Source organism: Mytilus trossulus, chromosome 1, assembly GCF_036588685.1.
Source record: "Mytilus trossulus isolate FHL-02 chromosome 1, PNRI_Mtr1.1.1.hap1, whole genome shotgun sequence".
Classification (NCBI taxonomy): domain Eukaryota; kingdom Metazoa; phylum Mollusca; class Bivalvia; order Mytilida; family Mytilidae; genus Mytilus; species Mytilus trossulus.
In genome coordinates, this window is record NC_086373.1 from 104,343,543 (window position 1) to 104,368,126 (window position 24,584).

The window sequence follows — 24,584 nt, forward strand, 5'->3', positions numbered from 1 at the left end:
AAATAGCAACTAACGACAACCTATGACTTACAGGTTTCTGATTTTGAATTGGCACGAAAAATTCTAGTTGCTAACAGTGTTAGAACAGTATTGCCATATTAAAATAACAGTCATAATCAGTTGGAAATGGCTTAACTCAACATGTCGGTGGTACGCACATAAACAATTTCGTAAAAAAAAAACCCAATAGGCACAAAGTGCCGATCTTAGAATATTCAAATTTATTGAAAGTTGATAAAACAAAATCGTTTCATAAATATATAAATCATCATTGTAACTCCGTCGGATTTTATGTTTAACATGTTTTAGAGTTGTTGCATTTACAAAATACGAACTTCGATGCATCAGATATCTCAATACAAAAAATAATAATAAGAGACTGAAATAAAGTGATAACTCATAATCATAGATTGAAATCAGTGTCAGATGCAACTTATGTACGTATGATAACACTAAATTATAAACAAGACCATACCGGGTCTAGTCCTATAAGTATTTTGTTAGAACTATTTTGTTTGCAATGTGTGATTGTTTGAGTTTGATTACTCTCATTACTGACCATTCCAGGTTCGAGGAGAATATATGGCAACGCATCACTTACACACACCAACCACCGTTCCTGGTGATGACAAGGGAGCAGCCTGTACCTTAGGCATGGTTATTCTACCAGATGGTCGTCTGATTGTCATTGATAATCGTCATAAAAGTATGAAACTGTTCAATTCGGATCGGTACACATATGCTTTTAGACGGAATTTCATGCACGAACCAAGAGGAATTGCTGCCATTTCTGGTAAAGAGATAGCCATTACATTTGCTGATAAACATACCGTAAGGATGTTCATTGCGCGTGAAGAAAGTTTTGAGGAAACCGGAAAATTCAAAGTAGAAGAAAAGCCATTTAGTATTTCATACAGTGAAGGAATTGAAAAAAGCTTGGCAATTGAAGTTGGAGAAGGAAAATATGGGGCAATAATAATCACTTCTTTGTCCGGAGTTGTGCTTAAAGAAATCTCGGGATACACCAGGAGCTTTGGGTTATTCACAGGAAATACCATAAGATTGGTACATGATCATGGTAAACAAGTGCTCTTTATCGCAGATCTAGCAAGGAACTGTGTTAATTGTGTGGATTATGATGGAGCCATTGTGTGGAAGGTGGAAGTAGATTCCCCGAGAGGAATTTATCACCATGGCAACACTTTGTTTATAGCTAGTAAATCTGAAAACGCATTATATCAAATGAAAACAGAACTCGGAGCAGAGGAACTTCCAATTGTGAATCTTCTTTTGGACAGCCGAGACGGCATCATCGAACCAAGATTTCTGTCCTACAATGCCCAGGCTAAAAGACTTGCTGTCGAAGTATCTGGAAACCTTATTCAAACGTACAACTGTTCCAATCGTAAATAAGACGTTTTTAAACAACTAACAAACTAAAGTGTTTTGTACTTTTTTAATGACAGAAGAATCAGCATTTCGTTGCATCGTTCGATTTTCCGTGCTTCTAAAACTTAACATGTAGTGTAAGGTTTCGTTGTATATCATTTCTGAATTCATTGTTTTCAAATTGGGTAGGAGGGTATCAATTCAGTTATGAACAATTTGAAATGTGAATAAGTTATACTTTTCGGCATCAATTTTATCGTGCACAAAATTTCTATGGGCGTTTTACAAGATGTAAAAAACGCATAAAATTAAGAAAATGGACTGAATGAATAAAACAGACCAGAAAAGATCTTTATAGAACTCAAATTCTTAAACTTAAATCTGTGTTAGAAATAATATATATTCAAAATGAAATCGACAGATAGGAATCTTACATCATAAGTTCCATAATAAAACTTTAATCATATGAGTTGCAATCATTAATTAAAATTATTCATCATTTGAAGCATGTAAAAATTATTTCAAAAATGATGTTGATTCGACCCTACCCATTAACATGTTGCAATAGTATGGTCTTACGATAGATGTTTGAGCACAGAGTATATCACAAGAGGGTTTATTGTCGCCTCGATTTGCACCATAAAATGTTCTATATATAAATAAATACATATCGTGAATAAAGCACTTCCTACAATCTGCCTAGTTTAAACCACATGCAAACACATACTAATGCAGTCTTTATACAAATATTAGCTGCCGTTCGGAAGTATTTGTTCGTAAATATATCTAATGAGAAATTTGAACAATTAAAAATAAATGGAAAATGTGTCCATTAGCCACAGATGATCCCACTTTTAAAAATGCGTGAGTCAACATCCACATACAAATACAGGATTCACGTTGTTATTATAGTTTTGTGGATATAAATAGTGTGTATCAGTTTCATAGAATTTGGTTGAGGCAAACTTAAGTAAAAGAACGGAACCATAACAATTTGTATGTTTTATAAAGGGACAAAGCTCATGAACGGTAACAGTGACGCCACTATAATTCGAACTTGATCTGTGTTTTGTGGTTATACGCATTGTGAATAATAATATTTGGTTGAGGCAAACTTAAGTTAGAGAACGGAAATCAAAATCGATTATGTATGTAACAGACAGACGGATGGACATGTGAAATACTTAATGATCCCTCCGCTATGGTGAGGGCTTACAAAATTATCACCTAAACGGTCTGCTCGAAAACATGGGAGATCATACAAAAGTGCGAAAAGTCTGCCTTTTGAAATAGTCTTGAAAATGAAATTTCATAGTGAAGCATTTCCGATTCCTCGAGTTAAGCAACAGATAAGCAGTCCCTACTAAACGAAACATTTAAACGATAAAAAATATTTATATCGACCCAACATACCTATGTTTATTACTCCAAATACTCAACTTTATGGTCAATGACATCACCATCTCATTTCAAAAAATCTGCGAAAAAAACTTTTACAAGCAAAATGATCATGATGAGAAAATTCGCAGCATCATTGACAACACGACATATTATGTAAAACCATGCGTTAATCATCTTCTTTAGAAGAAAAGAGAACTGAAATAAGTAAAATAAAAAGATACTAGATATTTCTTCTGACTAGTATTACTTACAAAAGAAACATAACAGGGATGTCTAAATCTGAAATAAGTACCACTGTCAATTTAAGATTTTTTTTTTATAATTTCTGTATTATTTTAAATGGGAATTTAGTTATGTTGTCACGGTTAATACTTTTCAGTAAGAGTAAACACCATATCAAGAGCAAAGTAAAGAAGGGATGAATATCCGGAATTTTCTCTTGGAATAGTTCGAATAGAATCCCCTCATCTATATTCAAGGAGAACAAGAGCCCATACGATGACAGGGCAGTTTATACGCAGACAGGAGCAAAGAGTATAAACCCAAACTTAACACATGAAATGAAACACTAGGGGGAAAAGGTCGACCAACTATGCCTGTGAAATCGAGTAATTTCTGTTTCAGTCAATAAAGCCTCCAATTTTTTTTCTGATTGTAAGGTTGAAAGTCAATCATATTGATCTGTAGATTGAACCATGGTGTCAAGACATGGTAATATACAAGAATACAGCTTGATTTAACAACACATGATTCTGATTGCTACTGGTAGAACCAACTCTAACAACACGCGTTATAGAAATGAACATGAAACAAAAAGGGATGAGATTAAATACTAAAAGTTACCAGATTTAACTGCTATAAGACACATCCTGAGATAGTTCAGTAGGATCAGAATTTCAAGCAACACCATCGGTGCTTAATAAAGGCACCAGTAGTATATAAAAAAAACCGGAATTAAAAGGTCATAAATCGATTGAGAAAGAAAAAAACTAATTCCGGATTACAAACCAAAACTGAGGAATCCGAACTTTGCATGAGGGAGATGCATTCCTTAATTTATAATAATTTCAAACATTTTGTAACAGCAAATTTTAATAACACAAAAAAAAACCGTTTTTTACAAAATATAGCAACAATAAAAATAATATTATATCTGACATTTCCTTCTGAAATGGAGATGAAGTGATTGACAACAGTCTTAAGCTATTCCATAAATGCTGAAACATAATCCAGGTGATTTTTTATGAAAACTTATTTCAACACAATTTTGACAATAAAGCAGCTAAACAAGATTTGTATATTGTGAACTAATAAGTTTATCAGATAAGAGTGTACTGTGATATAACGCTAAAACTAGTTTTTTTTTTATCCCTTGTGCTTTCTCATAAATATACACTGCTAGGTTTTGTTAAAGACCTGGCCTCAGGGTCAAAAAAATTTCGAGCATGATTTTTGTACTCCAGACTCGAAAATCAACCAATCAAATTGCTGGATTTCATGTTTCGAGCATGATGTTTGTGACCAGAGCACTGACCAAAGTTTTATGCTTTCAAGGCCTGGGCTTCAAGTGCACAAACTTCTTTATCATCCATTATAACACAACTGCACATATACAAACATGATATCATTTAACTCCTAACTATCTTATTGCTTGTCAATACATATATTTATGGCATTGCACAAGTCATTTCTTCTTCAGCAGTCCTTTTTTTTTAAATACTAAATCTCTGAGATGTCGTTTAGTTGATTTTAGTCTTTGATGCATGATTTTAATTATTAACTGTTTTCGGCTTTCTACTAGCTGTCAGTAACTGTGAGTACTCTCAAATTGTACTTGCTTGTTAATTTGACCTGTTGATACTACTTGTAATGCTGTTTTGTTATTTAATGTGGTTTACTTATTCAGTGTTATAGCTTGTCTACATACCAGCTTTGAGAAGTGTTTGGTATTGCTATAAATTTTCACTTCTTCGTATTTTGAACAGAAAAAATATTTCCATTCTCCATTTAAACTGTATACCTTACAACAAAATTATTTTCATTTACTCATGTATATTATTATATTTGGTGTTTTTTACTTCAAGGTTATTATTTTTTTGTGTAATTGTTTAAAATCTCACAGTGGTATACTACTGTTGCCTTTATTTCTTCTTCTTCTTCCCTTAAGGAGTTGACCCCATATTTGAGTGTTTTAATAACTTCGCTCTATTTAACCCTTATTGAATGATTTTGTATTTGTAGCATAGATCAAATTTATTCATTCAGTGTATGTTCACTTGTGTTAATATGTCTTTTGATTGAGTTGAGCCATTTTAATTGGTATTTCACAGTGGGTCTTTCTATGTTGTGATGTTAACACTCTTGTTTCAGATAAGGGTGCAGGTTGGTACCTATTAAAACGTTAAACTCAGCTGCATTTGTTTGCACTTGTCCTTACTTGGGAATCTGATTTCACTAGTTGTCGTTTGTTGATGTGGTTCATAAGTGTTTCTTGTTTTTTTTTATATATATTAGACCATTGGTTTTCCCTTTGAATGGTTTAACTAGTCCTTTTTTTTTACCCTATATAGCTTTCTGTTTGGTATGAGCCAAGGCTCTATGTTGAAGACTGTACTTTGACTTAGATGGAGAATTGTCTTATTTTCACTCATACCACATCTTCTTATATCTATGAGCCTCCTTCACTTAATGAACTAGTTGTTTTTTATGCTGCATACTAAAAATATGAACTATAAAGTGAAAACATCTAAACAACTGTAACAAATCATTATATATTTTATATACTTGTTTCTGTAAAACAAGACAGATACTATTGCATGTCTACTCTCGTTTGAGACTTCAGGATAACTGTTATTATTTACAGAAGACATATGCATACTGCGTTATTCACAGATGAAATGAATGTCTATGTTCTTTGGAGTCCTCATGATGGTATTTTTCATCTTCAGTAGACGTATGTTACATTCTTCAGATTCCTCAGAGTAATATATTTTATCTACAGTAGACATATGCTACTGCCTCAGTCTCATATGAAATGAATATCTGTGTTCTGTTGAGTCCTCAGGATAATATTTGTAATTAACAGTGAACATATGCTACCGCCTCAGCCTCAGATAAAATGCATGCCTGTGTTCTTTAGAGACATCAAGAAAATACTTTTCTTTTACAGTAAATATATGCTACTGCCTCAGTCTTAGATGAAATGAATATCTACTCTCTATTGAGTATTCAGGATAATGCTTGATATTAACAGTAGACATATGCTACCGCCTCAGTCGTAGATGAAATGAATGTCTACATTCTTTTGAGTCCTCAGGATAGTATTTGTCATAAAAGTCTAGTATGAACTCTTCTGGTTTAAATCCAAACTTTTGGTAGAGTAACATGGCAGAGTTTGTGGCTGACACATGAAGTCGGACATCTTTACCCATACATGTCTGTAAAATAAATGTATTCAAATCTATAAATGATAGAAATATGTCATAATGAATATCACATAAGTAAGGATATATCAATACATTACAGTATATACACACAATTTGTTACTGTAGAAATTGAAAATATTACAATATGTTTGGTTGGAAAAAGGTAAAATCAGATTGTACATTCCTAAATGTATATAACAATATTTCAATAAAGCAGCAGGATTACTATTTCTGTCCCTAGAATACACGAACATTAAGCAAAGAACAATCAACCTGAATACATATAAATATTTATAATGAAATATACTCATCTACCAAAAGTCAAAGACAGCTGTGCCTATAAATGACATGTTTATCTGTACCATGAGTTTCAATATGATAGTAACTGTTATTAGTATTGTGTGAAAGAAACTATTATACAGATATAGGAAGATGTGGTGTGAGTGCCAATGAGACAACTCTCCATCCAAATAACAATTTAAAAATTAAACCATTATAGGTTAAAGTACGGCCTTCAACACGGAGCCTTGGCTCACACCGAACAACACGCTATAAAGGGCCCCAAATTTACTAGTGTAAAACCATTCAAACGGGGAAACCAACGGTCTAATCTATATAAACAAAACGAGAAACGAGAAACACGTATATATTTCATAAACAAACGACAACTACTGTACATCAGATTCCTGACTTAGGACAGGTGCAAACATTTGCAGCGGGATTAAACGTTTTAATGGACCCAAACCTTTTCCCTTTTTCTGAAACAATAGCATAACATCACAACATAGAAAAACATACGATAAAATATCAATTGGCAGACTTAACTCAATCAAAAAACGTATGATTACACAATGAACGAATAAATTTGATCTGCGATATCTGAATACAAATGCACAGTTAATAAAATATATGAGACAAACATTCATGACCAAAAGGCTAACAAACAAATTCAAACACACTGAGAAATATTTAACCAATCAATGTTCACTTTAGAAAAAAACCGGTTTTTTATAATCTTGAAGTTTATACAAATGTTGTAAGAATAAGTGAAAAATTGAAGATATTACAAATAATCAAAGCTGGTATACAGACAAGATCCAAATAAATAAAAAATGACAAAAAAGCATTATAAACAGTATCAACAGGTCGAATTAACAAGAAAATATAACAGACCTGAATTAAATGATACAACATAAACTTGGCAATCCCTGCCCCTCTCCACTCAGGATGTGTGAAGATAAAGGATATGTAGGCTTCATTATATGACACATCTGGCACCATAAAGGCAAATCCTATAACAATCTTTCTACAAAATATTCAAATATCAAGATGGTTAATTTTTTCTTCTTTGTTAATGATTTTTCATTGAATACATTTTATAAAGCATATATTTCTTCAATGGTTAACTGTAATATACATTTGTCTGCAAAGCCAATTTTCAATGAGCTTGATTTCAATCGTTTAGGACATTTAATAAATCCCTTTTTATCTCTCTCTGCTGTTACCAGCTACAATTAGCTTGGTATATTTTCTCTTCACCATCCTGTACATCTAAGGTGTGTCAAACTAAATATATTTCAATGATTTATAAAGTCTAGTTTTAAAGGTGAGATAAAAAAACAAATATATTCATGTTTCTTTTTACCTGAATAAAGCAATAATACTGAAATCTGGATATTGAAGACACTCTGACACTAAAAAACAATATAAAAGGAAATTTATTGTTTAATTAACTTGAAATAAAATGATAATGTGAATATACTGTCTAGTATTATATGATAAATAACATTCAATGCTTAAAATCTTATATTTTAACAAAACAATTCAAGTATAATTATTACAGCTCACGGTTTTTATACCTTATGCTTCGGCTAGAATGGTTGAATTTGTCATCAAATAGAGTCAGAGATGTTACACAGTCAATACAGAAAGACAACTTTTAACAAAGGTAATATGTGAATAAACTTCTGCCTCCTAAATATAACCATCTATAAAATATAAAGCATTTTAGCATAGGATGATCTTCACATGTATACAACAGTGAAACAATGCTTTTATCTGCATCATTATTTTGCAGTGTATGACACTTTACAGTATAATATACAATTAAGATATACAAACCATTAATTTACTAGCCAAAATTTCAAAACATTTTTCAGAAATCATATTTACTCTACGATCAGTCCTTTACAAATAGTATAGATGTATAAGAATTAAACTTAACTTACAATCAACTCCTGGCCAGAAAAACTCTCGACACAATGTGTTTACTGATGGTATGTGCTGTGGACGTACATAACAATAATCTATTGGTGGCAGTTTCCCAGGTATCCAAGAGGGATCATTTCTATGAATAAGCAGAAAAAACAAATCTTAATTTGATAAGATATATTATGAATTATGAACAGGGGTCGAATTTAAGCTTTTTTGGTTACTGGCCAGTCGAACCAGTGGGCTGAAAATCAACTAGTCCGGCTTTAAATCTACTGGTCCTGCAAACATGACATTACCGTAGATTCTTTGTGCTGTTCTGAATTATGTACAAAATCAAGCAAGTACATAATCTAACATGATATTTGAAGATTCCATAACAAAAAAATATTTCTTATCTAGGTCTGTCACTGCAAATTGTTCACATGTTTTATAACCCATAACATTGCAATGGACTACTATATAATTAAACCATTTACGTTCTTTTTCCCAAGATTTTTGATATTTGCGTTTCCTTTTGATCAATTGTAATACCTTATAGCTCCAGTACAGTGTAATTGAATTTTTGCATGTATTTATCATGTAAACAAACCTCAATAGCAATGCAATCAGTAAATTTCTACTGGTGCGATGCAAATTGTACTGGTCTCGGACCACCGGACCAGAGCTAATTTCGACCCCTGCATATGAATGACATTTAAGGTAGATCTGCCTGCAATTAATATGCTATTAAATATAATGCATGAAGTAATTTTGTTGTTGAATTGATTTTTAAACTAAATAACAACTGATATAAAAAGTTAATATTTGGCTTGATAAACTTCTTATACAACTTTGGTGTGAAAACTACTTAGTACCTGAGAAATAATATTTGCCATACAACTTTTATAATTCAATAAATTAAAAATGCACAGTCAAAAGATAGAGACATATAGTCCAGCGGATATCAGCATAATTGATCACTTTATGGTAAAAGCATGAAACTTGGCATAGTGAAAGATTAAGGGGTATAGACAACATTCAGATATGGAGCCACGAAAAAAAATCCAATATGGCCGCCAAATTAAAGATGGCCGACATAAGTATAACATAATTCACTTGATGAAGTCTTCCAATTTTAATGAGTTCAGAAGATGTCACAAACTTAAGGAAATACAATTAAGATATGCGAATTTTATTTTTTTAAACCTTATAATACAGAAATCATCAAAATGTCTAAGTTTGACAGTATTCGTATGTATACACCATCATTGTGTGTTAGAAAGTTACCAATCCGTGAAACTGGATAGTTTGATATCGACAAAAGCCTACAATGTATCCTTAATATCTGGTGCATAGATACTATTTTCAAAATGGCGGCAATATTCAAAATGGCGCCGTTTAACATGTGAAAATTTGACATTTATTTTTAAATATGGGATAAAAATAATTAAAAAATAATAAATCAATTATTTCAATACAAGCACGTATATACAAACATATTATTATTATCTAATGTAACAGGTGACATTAACTATGAAATAAAAATGGCCGATACAACTCAAAATGGCGTCTTTGACGAGTTCTTCTTTTTCACAGCTACGAGTCACGTATGACCTTAGAAAATTTCACAATTTTCCTGAAATCAAAAAATCCAACATATGCAGTATTGAATCAGTGCATAGAGTATTTTTTTTTTAAGAAATGAAATAAGAAATAAAAAAAACTCACAAGTAACTATTTAACTATATAACAGATCAAAATTATAATTAAAATATGATACTAATGCAGGAAAATCATAAGAAAGCACAGTCTTAATCAGTTTCTCTTTCACAGTCCGTTGAGCAGTTTCATAATGCTGCTTTCAAGAATTTACATGCATGAAATTGAAGCTTCAGCAAGCACAGATTAGAATTATACCATAGATTTTTTGCCAACCAAATAAATCTGGTGAAGGCATACTTGGATTTGCAACTAAACAATTGCCCCAAAAAACACTACCTTTGTAAGCTGCACGTTTCGTATGTTCAATGAAGAAGTGCATCTCGTGTTGGAGGAATATTGTCAATTGTTCTTGTCTAACTGTTTTCCTAACTCATTCACCATATTAGCTGTACTAGACCGATCATACAAATGCACAATATATTGTTCTATTACTGTTAACACTTTTGAAATTTCCACTTCATTTGGAATCTCGATAACCTGCAGAAATGCTTCTGACAACTCCTTATATACGAACTATGTGTCCCAAGATGATTTCTTACCTTTCCCAGAAAAAGCTGGGACTGTGTCACAACTGATAAATGAATGGAACAGTGGAAAGACTTTCAATTTCAATGGTCCTAGATCAAGGCACAATCCATAGATTAAAATATATCGAAAGTTCTTTCCAGTGCCAAATCCTATCCACAGCTGTTTAGCCATTTGAATTCCCCTTTTAATGCAGCTGGAACTAAGGACATGTCAATTGAAAGTTCTCCTTCAACTAATGGGATATCTGGTTCGCTGAATCTTATTACAGCTGGTTGAAGATTTGAATAACTCTCTGGTAAAAGAGGCACTCTCTTTGACTGGCATTTCAACATAGGTTCAGATTGGTCAAATGTTTGAAAACACCTTAAACATCCTCTGAAATATGTTGGAATAAAGATATACTTGTACCATGGAATGAATCTTTTAACGAGATACTGCTTGGATTGTGATCAATGTTGTCTACAACAGATGAAGTAAACACATTTCGTAGTAGATTGGTAGGGTAAACAATACCTTTTTGGACATAACGACTACAAGCATCATTGGACATGGAAGTAGAAATTTCTAACACTCGGTCGTAAGAGACAGACAGTCCAAGTTTGAAGAAAGTATCTACTAGATCACGTTTTCTAGTCTTACAGTCAATACAGTGGATCATGATTCCCAAATAAGCACAAAGTGGAGGTTCATGATCTTTCATGTGACGGTTGGATAGTTTCTTTGTACAACTATACATCAGAAGCTGTAATATTGTTAATGTCGACTGAGAATATGAACGATCCTGAATGTTAGGTCCAAACTGAATCATACTGACCAAAGAAACTTCCTGTCATCCATTTGGGAAGGTTCCTTTAAATTCTAAATTTGATGCGAAACTATCTTTACGAACAAACTAAGCTGCTTTTGATATGTTGACAAACTCATTATCATAGGGTTCTAATCATACTCTCTTCAATGCAGGACCAATGTCATCTTTGAAAGCAAGAATGTTTTCAAGGCCTTGTTTGTAAGCATCTAAGTTAGGGAAATTCGATACAATTCTGTGTTTTAGTCGTGTACTATTAACTGGAGATTAAACATCTGCACCTAGACATGTTATTCTTTCCGTATAAAGTTTACATAGATCTGACAACTTGTAAACACTTATGATGTCATCGCATGATCTTGTTCCATTTATATAAGAGACTAGTTCTGAAAATGCAATACCATGGATTTAACTTTCCTTCTTAGATTCGACATTATGATTTTTCATTTCAACTCGCGATCGAGATGAACGATTATAAAGGGAAACTATGCATTCAGAGTGGTACTTTGCTTCGTGTGTAATAAGATCAACAGTTCTTAACTTTGCAAGTAACAATGTGTCATTTTATTTTACTGCACATTCTCTCATACGTGTATCTTATCCAAACGTTTAGGACTCATGATGGGCTTCTTGGCTATTTTCATTATGGAAAAAGCACACAGACGGGTTACTGCTGAACTGAAAGTAAAAGCTATGTATAGTTTTCTTTACGATGTGGTTGCTTTATTATATATCCTCTCGTGTGAGGTTCGTTTTTCTGCTCTTTTCAACTTTGTCCTGTTCAGTTTTAAGTTGCAAGATTTGTGCGAACATGCCTTTTGGTCAATGAAAGACTGTGCTTTTCCAGATCCCTCGTCTAAGTTTTCAATGCACACATTAATGCCTTCAGGCATCAATCGTTATTCATGAACCTTCTTAATATTGTCAGCTAAAGATTGATAACCAGCACCAACATTCAGATGTTTAGAATCAAATGGGCATATAAGTTTTCATCTATGATTTCATGGCATAGGATGCAATTTGCCCAATCAATATTATTTGATTTAGTCGGTTTGTCATATTCTACACTTCATACCCTGAATGTCTTTTTAGTTTAGTAGCCATGTTGTAAAAACTATGATCGTAAATTGGTTTATATTTTCCTTATGGATAACTTCTGTATGCCAGATGCGTGTTTTGTCTGCAAATGACGTATCAGTGACTCTAATTGCTTTCTAGATATACCCGACATATTTTCTGATAATAATACTTTTGGCGGCCATTTTGAATTTGTCGGCCATAAAGAATTATTTTTGATTGTTCAATATTTAGAAAAGATTAATTAGCATCATAACTAGCAATATGCAAAGTTTTGTGCTTTTATTTTCAAATGATCAATTGTACCATATTTTTTTACTCTGCCTCATGACTGTTGGCGGCCATTTTGAATGTAGCGGCCATTATGGAATTATTTTTGATTGTTCAATATTCATTAAAGATTTATAAGCACCATAACTAGCAATATGCAGAGTGTTATGCTTTTATTTTCAAATGATAAATTATACCATATTTTGGGACTCTGCCTCATGACTGTTGGCAGCCATTTTTAAAACTGGCGGCCATTATGGATTTTTTTTTATTGTTCCATATTCAGAAAAGATTAATACTCATCATAACTAGCAATATGCAAAGTTTTGTGCTTTTATTTTCAAATAATAAATTATACTATATGTTTGACTCTGCTTCATAACTGTTGGCGGCCATTTTGAAATTGGCGGCCATTGTGGAAATTTTTTCGATGGCTCCATATCCAAAAATGTTTATAAGCATCATAACTAACACTGTGCAAAGTTTCATGCTTTTACCATAAAGTGATCAATTGTCCAAAAATATTGGACTTAGCTGCTGGACTAATATAGATTCCAAAAACTGCAACAAGTGTGTTACAATATTTCTCCAGTCGAGACAGTTAAATTTTAATATTTAAAGCTTGAGGCTCTCTGATCATTTAAATAATTTAAATTTAACTGTTGAGAGTGGAGAAATATCGTGATACACAAGTTATAGTGGTGGAATCTGTTTTTCTAATGATTTTATTCTTTCTTTGAAAGACTTCAAGAATGTTGTGTTATTTAGATGTGATGTCATCAGGCATGGTTGCCTTTTTTCATGACGTCAATAGGAATATTCAGAAGAAACCAAGAAAATCATGTCATAATTTAATTTTGACCAATAATATGCAGAGAACAGATATTTTACTAGTGAAAATAGCACAAAAATTAGATAACAATGTTTGTTTTAGGTCATTGTCATACTTCGCTGGATGTATCCTTATGCCACATTATCTGAATATAAGTCAAATAGAACTAAAATCAGTCTTAAAAAACTACAATGTGCATAATAGCTTGAGGAAACAGTCATACTGATAAATTTAATATGGTAGTTTGAGAAATGACACATAAAATATCTGCTCATTAAGTATTATAGATTATGGAATGATATTTACCTGTGAGGGTAGGCTTTGATCTCTTCTAATAATAACATCTTTTTTGCTTTGGTTTCATAATCTCTTCTGATAAAAGGCTTCAGTATTCTATAAGAAAAAAAATATCCTGATGTGCAAATAGTTCCCATAGAAAGGAGTGTTGATTAAAATAAAGTGAAAACATAATAAACATTTAAAAAATGAGATCAGTATTATGACAGGGTATGCAGTTGAGTAGTATTTCTCTGTTATCATACATCATTTAGGAAATATGGGGAACGAAATTGTATATACTTGACAATAAACAAAATGTTTTACACCTTATCTATTACACTAACAATATCCCCCCATTTGGTAAAATCAAGTAACTCTTTACATGTTGACACTGGTGTCGATTCTATGTTCAACTCCATTTTTTTGGTACCTATTTTCAATGTTAAATTTTAGGCCGCAGTAAATGATTACAAACTCAAAGCCAGCATTGTTTTAAATGTTTACCAATGTTAAATGCAAGATAATTCAAAATATTAGAAACATATCAACATAATCTAGCCACAAAATTAAATCTCCAACAAAACAACTTATCAATTAGCCATACACAAACTTACCTTGCTGTATATGGACTAATGATACTCTGTAGCTGGTCATCCTCTGTACCCACTAATCTATTCAGAAAAGACGGTTTATGTTGTGTTAATAGTTTAGAACTGTAGGCAACAGTCTGAAATGTAAAGACAAAATATTTTGTAAATGTATATACATACACAGTAAACACCTGATGCAATGTCCTAAAAAAGAAATATAAACATGTTTGACCCCGCCGCATTGTAGCGCCTGTCCCAAGTGAGGAGCCTCTGGCCTTTGTTATAGTCTGATATTATTTTTAATTTTAGTTTCTTGTGTATAATTTGGAGTTTAGTATAGCATTCATTATCACTTACCTAGTATATATATTAATCTAGGGGCCAGCTGAATGACGCCTCCGGGTGCGGGAGCTTCTCACTGCATTGAAGACCTATTGGTGACCTTCTGCTGTTGGCTGTTCTATGGTCAGGTTGTTGTCTCTTTGACACATTCCCCATTTTCATTCTCAATTTTATTAAAACTAAAAGTCCAATCCCTTCTTTATGAAGGATCTATTCATTCTACTTCTATATTTCTTTCTAACAGAAGATGTAGATTCTTATTTTTAGAATCCTTGTGATTCACGTAAATTAGCATTTTGGCTTTGGGATACATATATTATCAATGATAGCAACCAACAAAATAGTCTTGTGCTACAATCTTATTCAAGATTATTTTCAGGTTTGGTTTCTGTAAGACAGTCTCATTGAAGATGCAGATAACATATATGCCTATCCCTATGAATAACACAACAGTCCTTATTTTAGTAGAGTCCTAAGAAAGGATATTTACCTCTTTCCTGATCCTGTTTAGTTATTTTTCATGAGTAGCATTAGAAAAGTTACATACTAGAGAAATTGTTGATATATGGACAATAATACAGGATGACACTGGTTGTACCCATAAACTTACTTGAAATCTGTCAAGAATTCTGATATCACCTGGTAAAAATCTGTTTGTAGGTAAACCATGTGGATTCAATCTGTTAACATCCTATAGTAAAGAAAGAACCATATTGTTTATAGACTATTCAAAGTAAATCTCCCATATCTAATATTCTCTTCAGCAATGTTGATCATTCAAACAAAATGTTCAACTGTAAGTCTGCTTTAAAGTTATATGAAACTTTAAATTAAAAAAAAGGTTAAATATGTTTGAATTCTACCTCAAAACAAATCTATCAATTCACTCGTTTTTCATGCTTCATGCTCAACAATCATTAAATGACGAAAATAACTAACAAAGTCTGGTAAAATGAAATCAAAGTTCTTTGAACTGAATGTCTCTCCAAAAACCACTTAAAACTATTTGTTATCTGTTTATAAAGTACTTTGACAGTATTAGTATGTACCTCTTGTATCCAGCTATCTCCCCAACATTTCCTTGCCATTTTGTTCATCTCCATGTCAATATCAAATATTGGTTGACCTCTTTCTCTCTTCAGCTGCAAATAGATAATCAGTTAACATATTGTTATTGATATCTATTTCTATTCTTAAGATGAAAACCGTCTTGGTAAAAGTAAAAAAAATTAAAATTATTTAAGTAATTATAATCAAATGACTTCAATTAAAATAACAAACTTAAATCTACACAATAGTTTTGTAAAGGGTCGCTACAACATGAATTAGATTACTCTAGATGATATTAATTATACACTCAGAGGAATGATCTGTGAGAGATTTTCTAATATTAAAAGATATAAACTCACAATGCAAAAAAAAATTGTGGACTTTGCGTCATTTTCTTCTTAGCCCATAACACTTTATATGTTACCTGTCTTATAATTAATTTCCTCCGCAGTCTGTTTATTTCAGGAGGGAGCTGACATGTGTTTGAGGCATCATTCAATTTCTTCAAAAGTTGTCTTTCTTCATACAAGCTCATCAAAGTGCATCTAAAAACAATCATTAGTCAGAAAATACATGTACAAATATTGTGTTTATTTCTATGTACCTGACAGATTATGATCTTTTTACTGACATGATTACAGCCGTTCAAGAATGTCTACTACCATTTTCATTTTGTTTCAACAGTTGTTTAAGTTTACCTGTACTTTTGGATTTAAGTCTATACAATTTGTGCATGTATTGTTACCTTTGTGCCAAAAATAGTGTAATCAGATTCAGAAATAATTTAGAAAGGATAAAATTATCTTACTGCCTAATCTATTCAAGATCATGGACAGGATTTGATACTAATAAATATATGGCAATGACGTCATGTATCAGTGCAACAATGTCGCCTATCTAAATCCATCTTATCAATTCATCAATGAACGGCACACAACTTTATTCATACAACCAAACAACCATCCCAATGTTTTGTACCTGTACAGTCATTTTACTAACTATTCTTAACAGAAAAAAATAGTTATATCAGATTGCTGAAAAACAGAATAATGGCATTTTATTTTTTTATACTGACTTCATAAGCTCCAATATCAGATCACCCTCACATGCTTGCTGATAAAGTAAGTATTAAAAAAAACATTATCCCTGGTCATCTCTATCTAGGTTCATATTATTTCTGCAAAATAATTCAAATTTTGTAATTACTTTTCTTCTTGTATATTTTCCTTGTTTTCTGTCTTATTTTCCTTTTCTATTTTTGTTTTGCCTGTAGATTTTCCTCTATCACTGTGAACTGTACTTTCATTTTCATCAGCACTACTGTTTTCACTTTCACTTTCTGAATCCACAACAGAATCATTATCTTCTTCTTTAACTGATTTTACTTCCTCGTTGGTTTCCATTGGTAACCCTTTCCCTTGGATACTAGCAGAATCATGGACAACACACATGTCAATATCTTGAATTTCTTGTTGGATTTCAACTTTTCCTGTATGATAAATTATCTCATCTCATTTAGCATTTAAAAGTATGTTTCTAATTTGTCCTTTTATACAGTTTATTAAAACTCAATGAGTCTGCAAATAAAAACCTTTTTAAGTATTTAAAAAACTGGTATCTTTCCAGATATGTTCCGTTTCTTATACTGACTGTTGTTAATTGATGTTTCACTTCATCTGTGTTTTTTGTTCTTATTCAATTATTAGATAGACATCATTCTTTTGATATGATATGTTTTACTACATCTATTCTAATTTTCTTTTTTCTATTCATTGATTTGTTCCAAATGATACTTTACAGTTTTTATAATGTTTTTGTCATCGGATTTGTACCTTAAAATAAAATTACGTATGGTCACATTGGAAATAAGTAAACTACCTTCAGTAGCCTGAAATAACATCTCAGTATCTACAGCATTATCACAGACTGTGGACAGAATGTCATGTAACATTGGAGAATCACACTGTCTAGGTGACCCTGGTGGAGGAGTTATGGTTCCTGGGTCTATCTCTAAATCACTGTCAGAATCATTCACGTCTGTATTATCAGCTGACATCAACAAAGAAGGAATATTTACTGGGAAAAAAGACAAGTTTTATATAATTGGCTGTTGATACAAACTTTAAAAAGGAAGGGGTGGGATAAAAAATTTTGTTTCCAAAACAAATTTGGCATATCTTAGAAAGGCAAATCCATATAAGCGTTCAACAAGAGCCTGAATCGTTCAACTGGTAAAAATTTGTCATTGTGATACTAATTTAACTTTTACTGCAATCATGAAACATTTTAAAGTACCCCGGTATCAAATGAACCAAAATGTTAAATAAAAGAATACTTACACTCTGGTTTAAGTTCATTTTCTGTCAACCATGAATCTGTTTTAGAGCTGCTCGCATGAGAGAACTGACTGTCATCATCAACTTCACTTTTCACAGAACAAAATGATGAGTTTACAGGAGAAAAACTATCCACTGAAGACAGAGTACTTCGACTCAATGAGGTGTTAGTATTATGAGACCATGAAAAGCTTGGATCTACAGGTTCCTGTTTGATATACTGCATGAATGTGGTTACTAGATTGTCTTGACTACTACTCTGTACAGGACTAGGACTCGGCTGAGAGAGAGACTCAAATATCTGTTTATCTGAACTGGATGTATTCAGTGATGTGAAACTTTTTGCTCTCCTGATGTCCTTAGCTTCCTGAGAAGAAGCATTATCTATATTATTTCTTGCTTGCTAAAGGTATTGACAAATACAAGGCCTACTCATGTTTAAATGAGATTTAAGCATGGTAGCATTATTTCCTAATTCAGCCTAAATTTGCAAAGAACATTATTGTAAGCTTTAAGATTAAACATTGTTGGTATTCTTAAGAGTCATCTATAATTCGTATGTGACTTCCAGTGCAAATAACATAATTCATTTGATATTGTGGTTCTGACTGATTCTAAGTAAAGCAAGGATATTGCTGATGATGTACACCCTGATTTAAAAACACAGTAATGAGTATAAAGGAAGTAAAATGTATTTACTGTTAGAGTTTCTCTTTTAGCTTTCAGTTCCATGGCAGCTTCAATGGAAGTTTTGCCTCGTCTGTTCCTGAGTCCCTCCACTTTACTTAGACTATCAACAGGAGATACAGATAATCTCTTTCTATTCTGTCTGGCAGTTTGTATGGAAACTAAAAACAAATCAACAAAACATCTTACATTCATAAACATCACACAAAGTATCACTTATCAACTCCAAGGGGAACCCAAAATATGGAGGGGAGACATTCAAAAATATTTTTAGCACACCTTCTGGTAGAAGTGAACACTCATTTACCAAATATAATATATTACCTACAAAGCATATTCAAGGTTAAGTGCAGACAAATATTGTTGCTTTATGAGCTGCTATTAACAGTTTAAGAATAAAGTGTGCCCTTGACAAACTCTTTTAGATTGAGACAAACATTGTTATTGGTTAATTCAATCAATATTTAGATAATTACTCACCATGACTGGTATATGGTGGTTTCATCTCTGTAAGTCTCCACCAACCATTTTCTCCTAATTCCTTGGCTCCTGAGGTAAATACTTGAGGACAACCAGATGACAGGGTACCAGCTACTGTTCCATGCCATAATGAGGTTTTCTTTCTACAAGAATAAAAATAATGGTACGAATATTACTGCGCCAGATGTGCATTTCAACAAAGTGTCGCTTCAGCCAAAATATTTGAAAATAAAAAACAGAGCAGATACAAACCAAAAGGGACAAAGGGAGATGATATTTGCAAAGTCTGGCATAACTCATTTCTTTTCACTAATAAGTGTTCGTCTGAATCATAAAGCAAGTCTTTGATATATTCAAGCATATTTAAAGAGTAACCCTTAATATATATAATAATTTGTTTAATATTCTCAATCAAATATCATTTTTAGGCATGATATAAATCAAACTTAAGAATTATTTGATACAACACAAAACAATGGTATAATTTTGTAGATGACGTTTTCCTGGCAGTACTTTCAGTATTATGTCCTTAATTATTTTTTGCTTTTGATACAGTCCAGTTACATCAATTAATACCTGGTTTATTACAGAAGGTAAAGTACCTTGTGAAGGATCAAATAAAACACCTCAAGCTAGGTATACTGTCATTTACATGATTGTTTTTCTAAACTTTTCGTATAAATATTTGATATAAAGATGTGTCATCACACATGTGTTCTTAAAATAAGATATCTATTAACTATTGCTGTATATGGACAGAGTAGTGTTGCTTTAATTTATGGTAGTCAACATAAGATATCTATTAACTATTGCTGTATATGGACAGAGTAGTGTTTTAATTTATGGTAGTCAACATCCAGTGATTAACAAACCTTTGTCCTCCAAACAAAACTGTCCAGTGTTTGTCTATGTAGGCACATATATGTTCCTTCCATCTGAAGTAGCCATATTTTCCACCACCTCCAGATAACTGTAAGTTATATAAGGCCAGAAGTACAACTTGAGACCTACAATCAGTCAAATGTTTATCAATTAACACAACCATAATCAGTTAATTGTATTATTGAATGACCATGGCATGGGTAAGGGTTATGGTCCCAATGTTCAAGTCTCTTAATTTAGAATGAAGTGTTTCAAGTTAATGAAAATACATTTTGTAAAAGAAAGTCAAAATTGGACATTTTGTTAAGTTTTCCTCACATATACATAAAATAAAACTTCAGGATTTCTTCCACAATTAGGCTTTGGAAGCATAGAGCGCATGGTTCTACAAACTAAACAATCAAGTCAAATGGTTTTCATTTAAATTAAACATAATGTTCAATATCTTTTTGGTTGAAGCATGCGTATACGCTGCCATAGAGTTAAATAGACTTTTCATTGACTTTTCCTGTTATCATTGTTGAGCTTGTATGTGGTGTTGATTTGAATGCAATCAAATGCGTTTTTGTTTTTAATGCACACTGATGTATGTTTTCCTCTTTTCTACAGATTTTAAAACTGTTTATATCCTGTTCCTTTTGGTAGATGGTTGTCTCATTGATAATCATACCACATCTTCCTTAGTATCATGCATAAACAGCTCTATTTTCAGTACTGTATAAGAAATGCTATATATCCTATATTCGTACCTTCCTATGGGGTATAAGAAGGTATATTTAATCAAAATTTGAATTAAATGCGTATAGCCCACCAAAAATATCCAGTTATTGTAAGAAATGTACAAGACAATGAAAGAAGAACTGTTAAAGTCTTTACCATTGCATCTTTAATCTATCTACTTCTTCTTCTCCATTGTTATTGCATTCAGTACAGACCAAGTGAAAAAATACATCACCTGCCAATAAGGAGGGCTTTCCTGTCTTCAAACAATCTGATCAAAAATAGTTTATACAAAATAAACAAAACATGTATATGCTATCAGGATTGTTCAATATACACATAGATGAGTCTGTTAGAAGAAAGATTAATTGATACATAATTCCATTATGTATATTTGCAAATAGGTAATGTATATATAGTATTATCTAAAATAAACAACAAGCTATATATGTATTAACGGCAAATCCTGAGTTGACCATGTGACCCCTGGGTGCAGGACTTTCCCATTGTGTTGAAGACCCTGGCATAGGCAGCCTTGGCTGTTTTCTGTTCTTTGTTGGGAATCACTCTTGGTGGTGAATTCTCACAGTGAATGAGGACTGGAGATTTTTGTTGATACTCTGCCATTTTTGGCACCATGCCCCTTCTTTCCTTCTTCTTTTAAAAAAAACCCCTACTGTACCATATTTTCAAGAATTCTTCGTTTACATGTACTCCAAATTTAATTAATACTTTGTATTTTGAATTCTCTCTTCTCTTTAATTTTTTTTAACATATCTAACTGTCATTGACTCCATAAAACTGATAAAACATACCTATATGGAACTGTCTTCTACATTTCATGCATGTTAATTTTGGAGTCTCTTCATCAATATCCTTTACTTTACAATAACAATGTGTTGCCTCAGTTTCCATATTTACTTATTTCATCAATCATATTACTTGGTTATGTCTGTAACAGAAATTCAGAATAATATGAAATAAAGAGGCATTACATTTAGCTACATGTATTCTTTAGTATTGATGCATTGCTGGTCAAAAGAAGAATTCAATTCAATTCAATTCAAAATATTTTATTGCTCAAATATCAAATGAACATTTAAACAAAAGGATTGGACAAAAGGCAGTGCCTATACAAATCCTTTCCCATACAAGATGGATTAAATAACATGCATGATAGTATATAATTTTCTGATAAGCTAATAGATCATACGTTGTTGCAGTGAGTCAGGGGAGGCAATTCCCCCACTTCTTGAAGTATTTTTTGTGTACATACATATATAAATAACTATGTTAACAAAGTCAAAGCAAGATTTACTGAAGGTAATGTCGAATTTTATACCACATTAATAAGTGTTGGTAAGGAATCAAGTAGATCATTAAGTGATTTTTACTCAAATTTACAAACTCACTGCAACAAAGTTGTTCTATTTATATGAATAACAAGAATTGATTGGCCCTTTTTTGCAATACATGAATAATTTAGTGTACCATCTTATTACAAGACTTTTAATTTCTTGATTTTTGAAAATATAATTACTAATACAAAAAATAAAATAAAATATATATAAATTTATTTGCAAAAAGATGCTAAACACAATTGGTTGTTTTTTGTGTAAAAGTTAGGTTTGTCTTTAATTAAGACTAAAGAGTGGTACACTGTGGTTATAGGCTCATTTCTAAACAGTATAATATCACATGAATTATTATAAAAATCTTCCAGTTTCATGAATATATTGTTGTACATATGTATTAAAATATCTCTGTGTTTTCATCAATATTCAAGTCTGAGCAACCCTGTAGTAGGACATCTAGATTGACATTATCAAAGTTACTTATTTTTCGAAAGAGCTCATATCTCTGATAGATGTAAAATGGACAAACATAAAAGAAATGAAAATTATCCTCTACTGGATCTCCACAGGCACATATAGAGCTGTCCGACAAATGATCACAAAAGAAGAAGAAGCTACTTGGGGTTAAACTGTTACAGAAGTAATGAAACCAGGGGCACATCCTAGTCCAAATAATAGGGCACATCCAGGAAGGATGGTGTAATTCCGCTGTTACATTGTATTGGGAGGCAAAACAAAATTTAGATGATTTTATGCAACAACAAAAAATGTGAAAAACATGTAATAATAAAAAAAAAATTGCCTTCAAACATGTAAAAGGATGGTATACTCTCTCTTTGTTCTTTCCCTTGATCACCATGAGAAACATTCTTATCGCTTATACATCCCATACCCGTAGCCAGGGGGGTTCGGACGAACCCCCCCCCTTGAAAAGGAATAAGCACTGTTAAAGTCAATGTTCTGTTCGAATTGTGACTGTTAAAGTCGAGTTTGTGAGTCCAACGAACCTTCCTTTGGAAATTCCTGGCTACGGGCCTGCATCCACAGGCACTTGTCTCAATTTTTTTCTCCTCATATATACCTTAATATAACACAAGGTACTTAACTTAATTTTTTGAAAAATGACACCCAGTCCCGAATTCACGTTATTTTTTTATTTCTCGGTTGTCAAACCTACTTAAAGTTAATATGCCGTAAATCTAAATTGATTTATCTACACAATGGTATGTGACACGACTATCATTGTTGTCGGGATCATTGGTCGCAGGCCTCAGAAGTCGGTCAACGGGATGTTTTTTGCATTCGTCTCAATTTTTGGCAACACCCAGCCCGCAGTGATTGAATTATTATAAAAAAATATTAAAATAAAAACTGTTAGCTTCCCTCTGACTATGAATTATTACCTTTATTGTAAATTCTTTACAGATTATGTGAAACAAACCCAAATAACTTTCTTATGAAACACACGTGTACACAACGACACTAATGTAGAGTTATAAATTGACCAAAATTTCCCACATTTATTTTTAGCCAGACGATTGACCAATGAGAAACCAGTATAAAATTACATGCGGACCGGGTGTTGCCAAAATTTGAGACGAATGCAAAAAAACATCCCGTTGACCGACTTCTGAGGTCTGCTACCAATGATCCCGACAACAGTGATAGTCGTGTCATATACCATTGTGTAGATAAATCAATTTAGATTTACGGCATATTAAGTTTAAGTAAGTTTGAAAACCGAGAAATAAAAAAATGACGTGAATTCGGGACTGGGTGTCATTTTCTAAAAATTTAGTTAAGTACCTTGTGTTATATTAAGGTATATAGGAGATTTTTTTTTGAGACAAGTGCCTGTGCCTGCATCCTGTAATTTATAATTAATTTCCCCAAACGCTCTATTGATATTTTCTAATAAGGGTGATAACTGTAACCTTTCCTGCATGTCTATTGATTATTACCAAAAGATGGCAAAAGCAAAACAAAAGAACCATCAAAAAGAAAAAAAAAGCATGACTAAAAAAAAGAAAAAAGGGGGGTGAAACAGAATAAAGAAAATACATACAAAGTCATTCATGATGTTTAATCATCAATATACTTGTTGACACTTAACCTGATTGGTACTAAAGCATTTCCCTATGTGTAAGAAAAAGAAAAAAAATTGTTTTGCGGCAAACCCAAAACACCGGAAATTCCAATTCTAAACGTAAGTACAAGTTCG

The 24,584-nt window shown here is 32.3% G+C and overlaps 2 protein-coding genes across 2 annotated transcripts; one reads left to right on the top strand and one right to left on the bottom strand.

The window, feature by feature from the left end:
* Positions 1-582: 582 nt before the first annotated feature.
* On the top strand, positions 583-1,413 carry LOC134705561 (uncharacterized). Its single transcript, XM_063564282.1, has one exon. The coding sequence runs from the start codon at positions 583-585 to the stop codon at positions 1,411-1,413; it is 831 nt and encodes a 276-aa protein (XP_063420352.1).
* A 4,194-nt stretch (positions 1,414-5,607) lies between these two features.
* LOC134695225 (cysteine-rich protein 2-binding protein-like) lies at positions 5,608-24,554 on the bottom strand. The gene is made up of 18 exons (XM_063556440.1): positions 24,429-24,554; positions 21,824-21,960; positions 21,165-21,279; positions 20,279-20,413; positions 19,407-19,549; positions 18,939-19,087; positions 18,243-18,606; positions 17,782-17,979; positions 17,110-17,392; positions 16,328-16,448; positions 15,903-15,995; positions 15,464-15,544; positions 14,536-14,648; positions 13,949-14,035; positions 8,444-8,562; positions 7,861-7,909; positions 7,389-7,521; positions 5,608-6,227 (listed from the first exon to the last, which is right to left on the bottom strand). Exons 2-18 carry the CDS (start codon positions 21,921-21,923, stop codon positions 6,054-6,056), a joined length of 2,457 nt encoding a protein of 818 aa, XP_063412510.1. The 5' UTR covers positions 21,924-21,960; positions 24,429-24,554; the 3' UTR covers positions 5,608-6,053.
* Positions 24,555-24,584: the final 30 nt, after the last annotated feature.

What these genes read in the sequence shown, in the direction of transcription:
- LOC134695225 (XM_063556440.1), bottom strand. Translation starts at nt 21,923, where the DNA reads ATGGAAACTGAGGCAACACATTGTTATTGTAAAGTAAAGGATATTGAT. An exon ending in GTTTTGTTTGGAGGACAAAG is followed by an intron (nt 19,550 to 20,278) that starts GTTTGTTAATCA and finishes TTATTCTTGTAG; the next exon opens with AAAGAAAACCTCATTATGGC. An exon ending in CTAAAAGAGAAACTCTAACA is followed by an intron (nt 18,607 to 18,938) that starts GTAAATACATTT and finishes GCTTCTTCTCAG; the next exon opens with GAAGCTAAGGACATCAGGAG.
- LOC134705561 (XM_063564282.1), top strand. Translation starts at nt 583, where the DNA reads ATGGCAACGCATCACTTACACACACCAACCACCGTTCCTGGTGATGAC.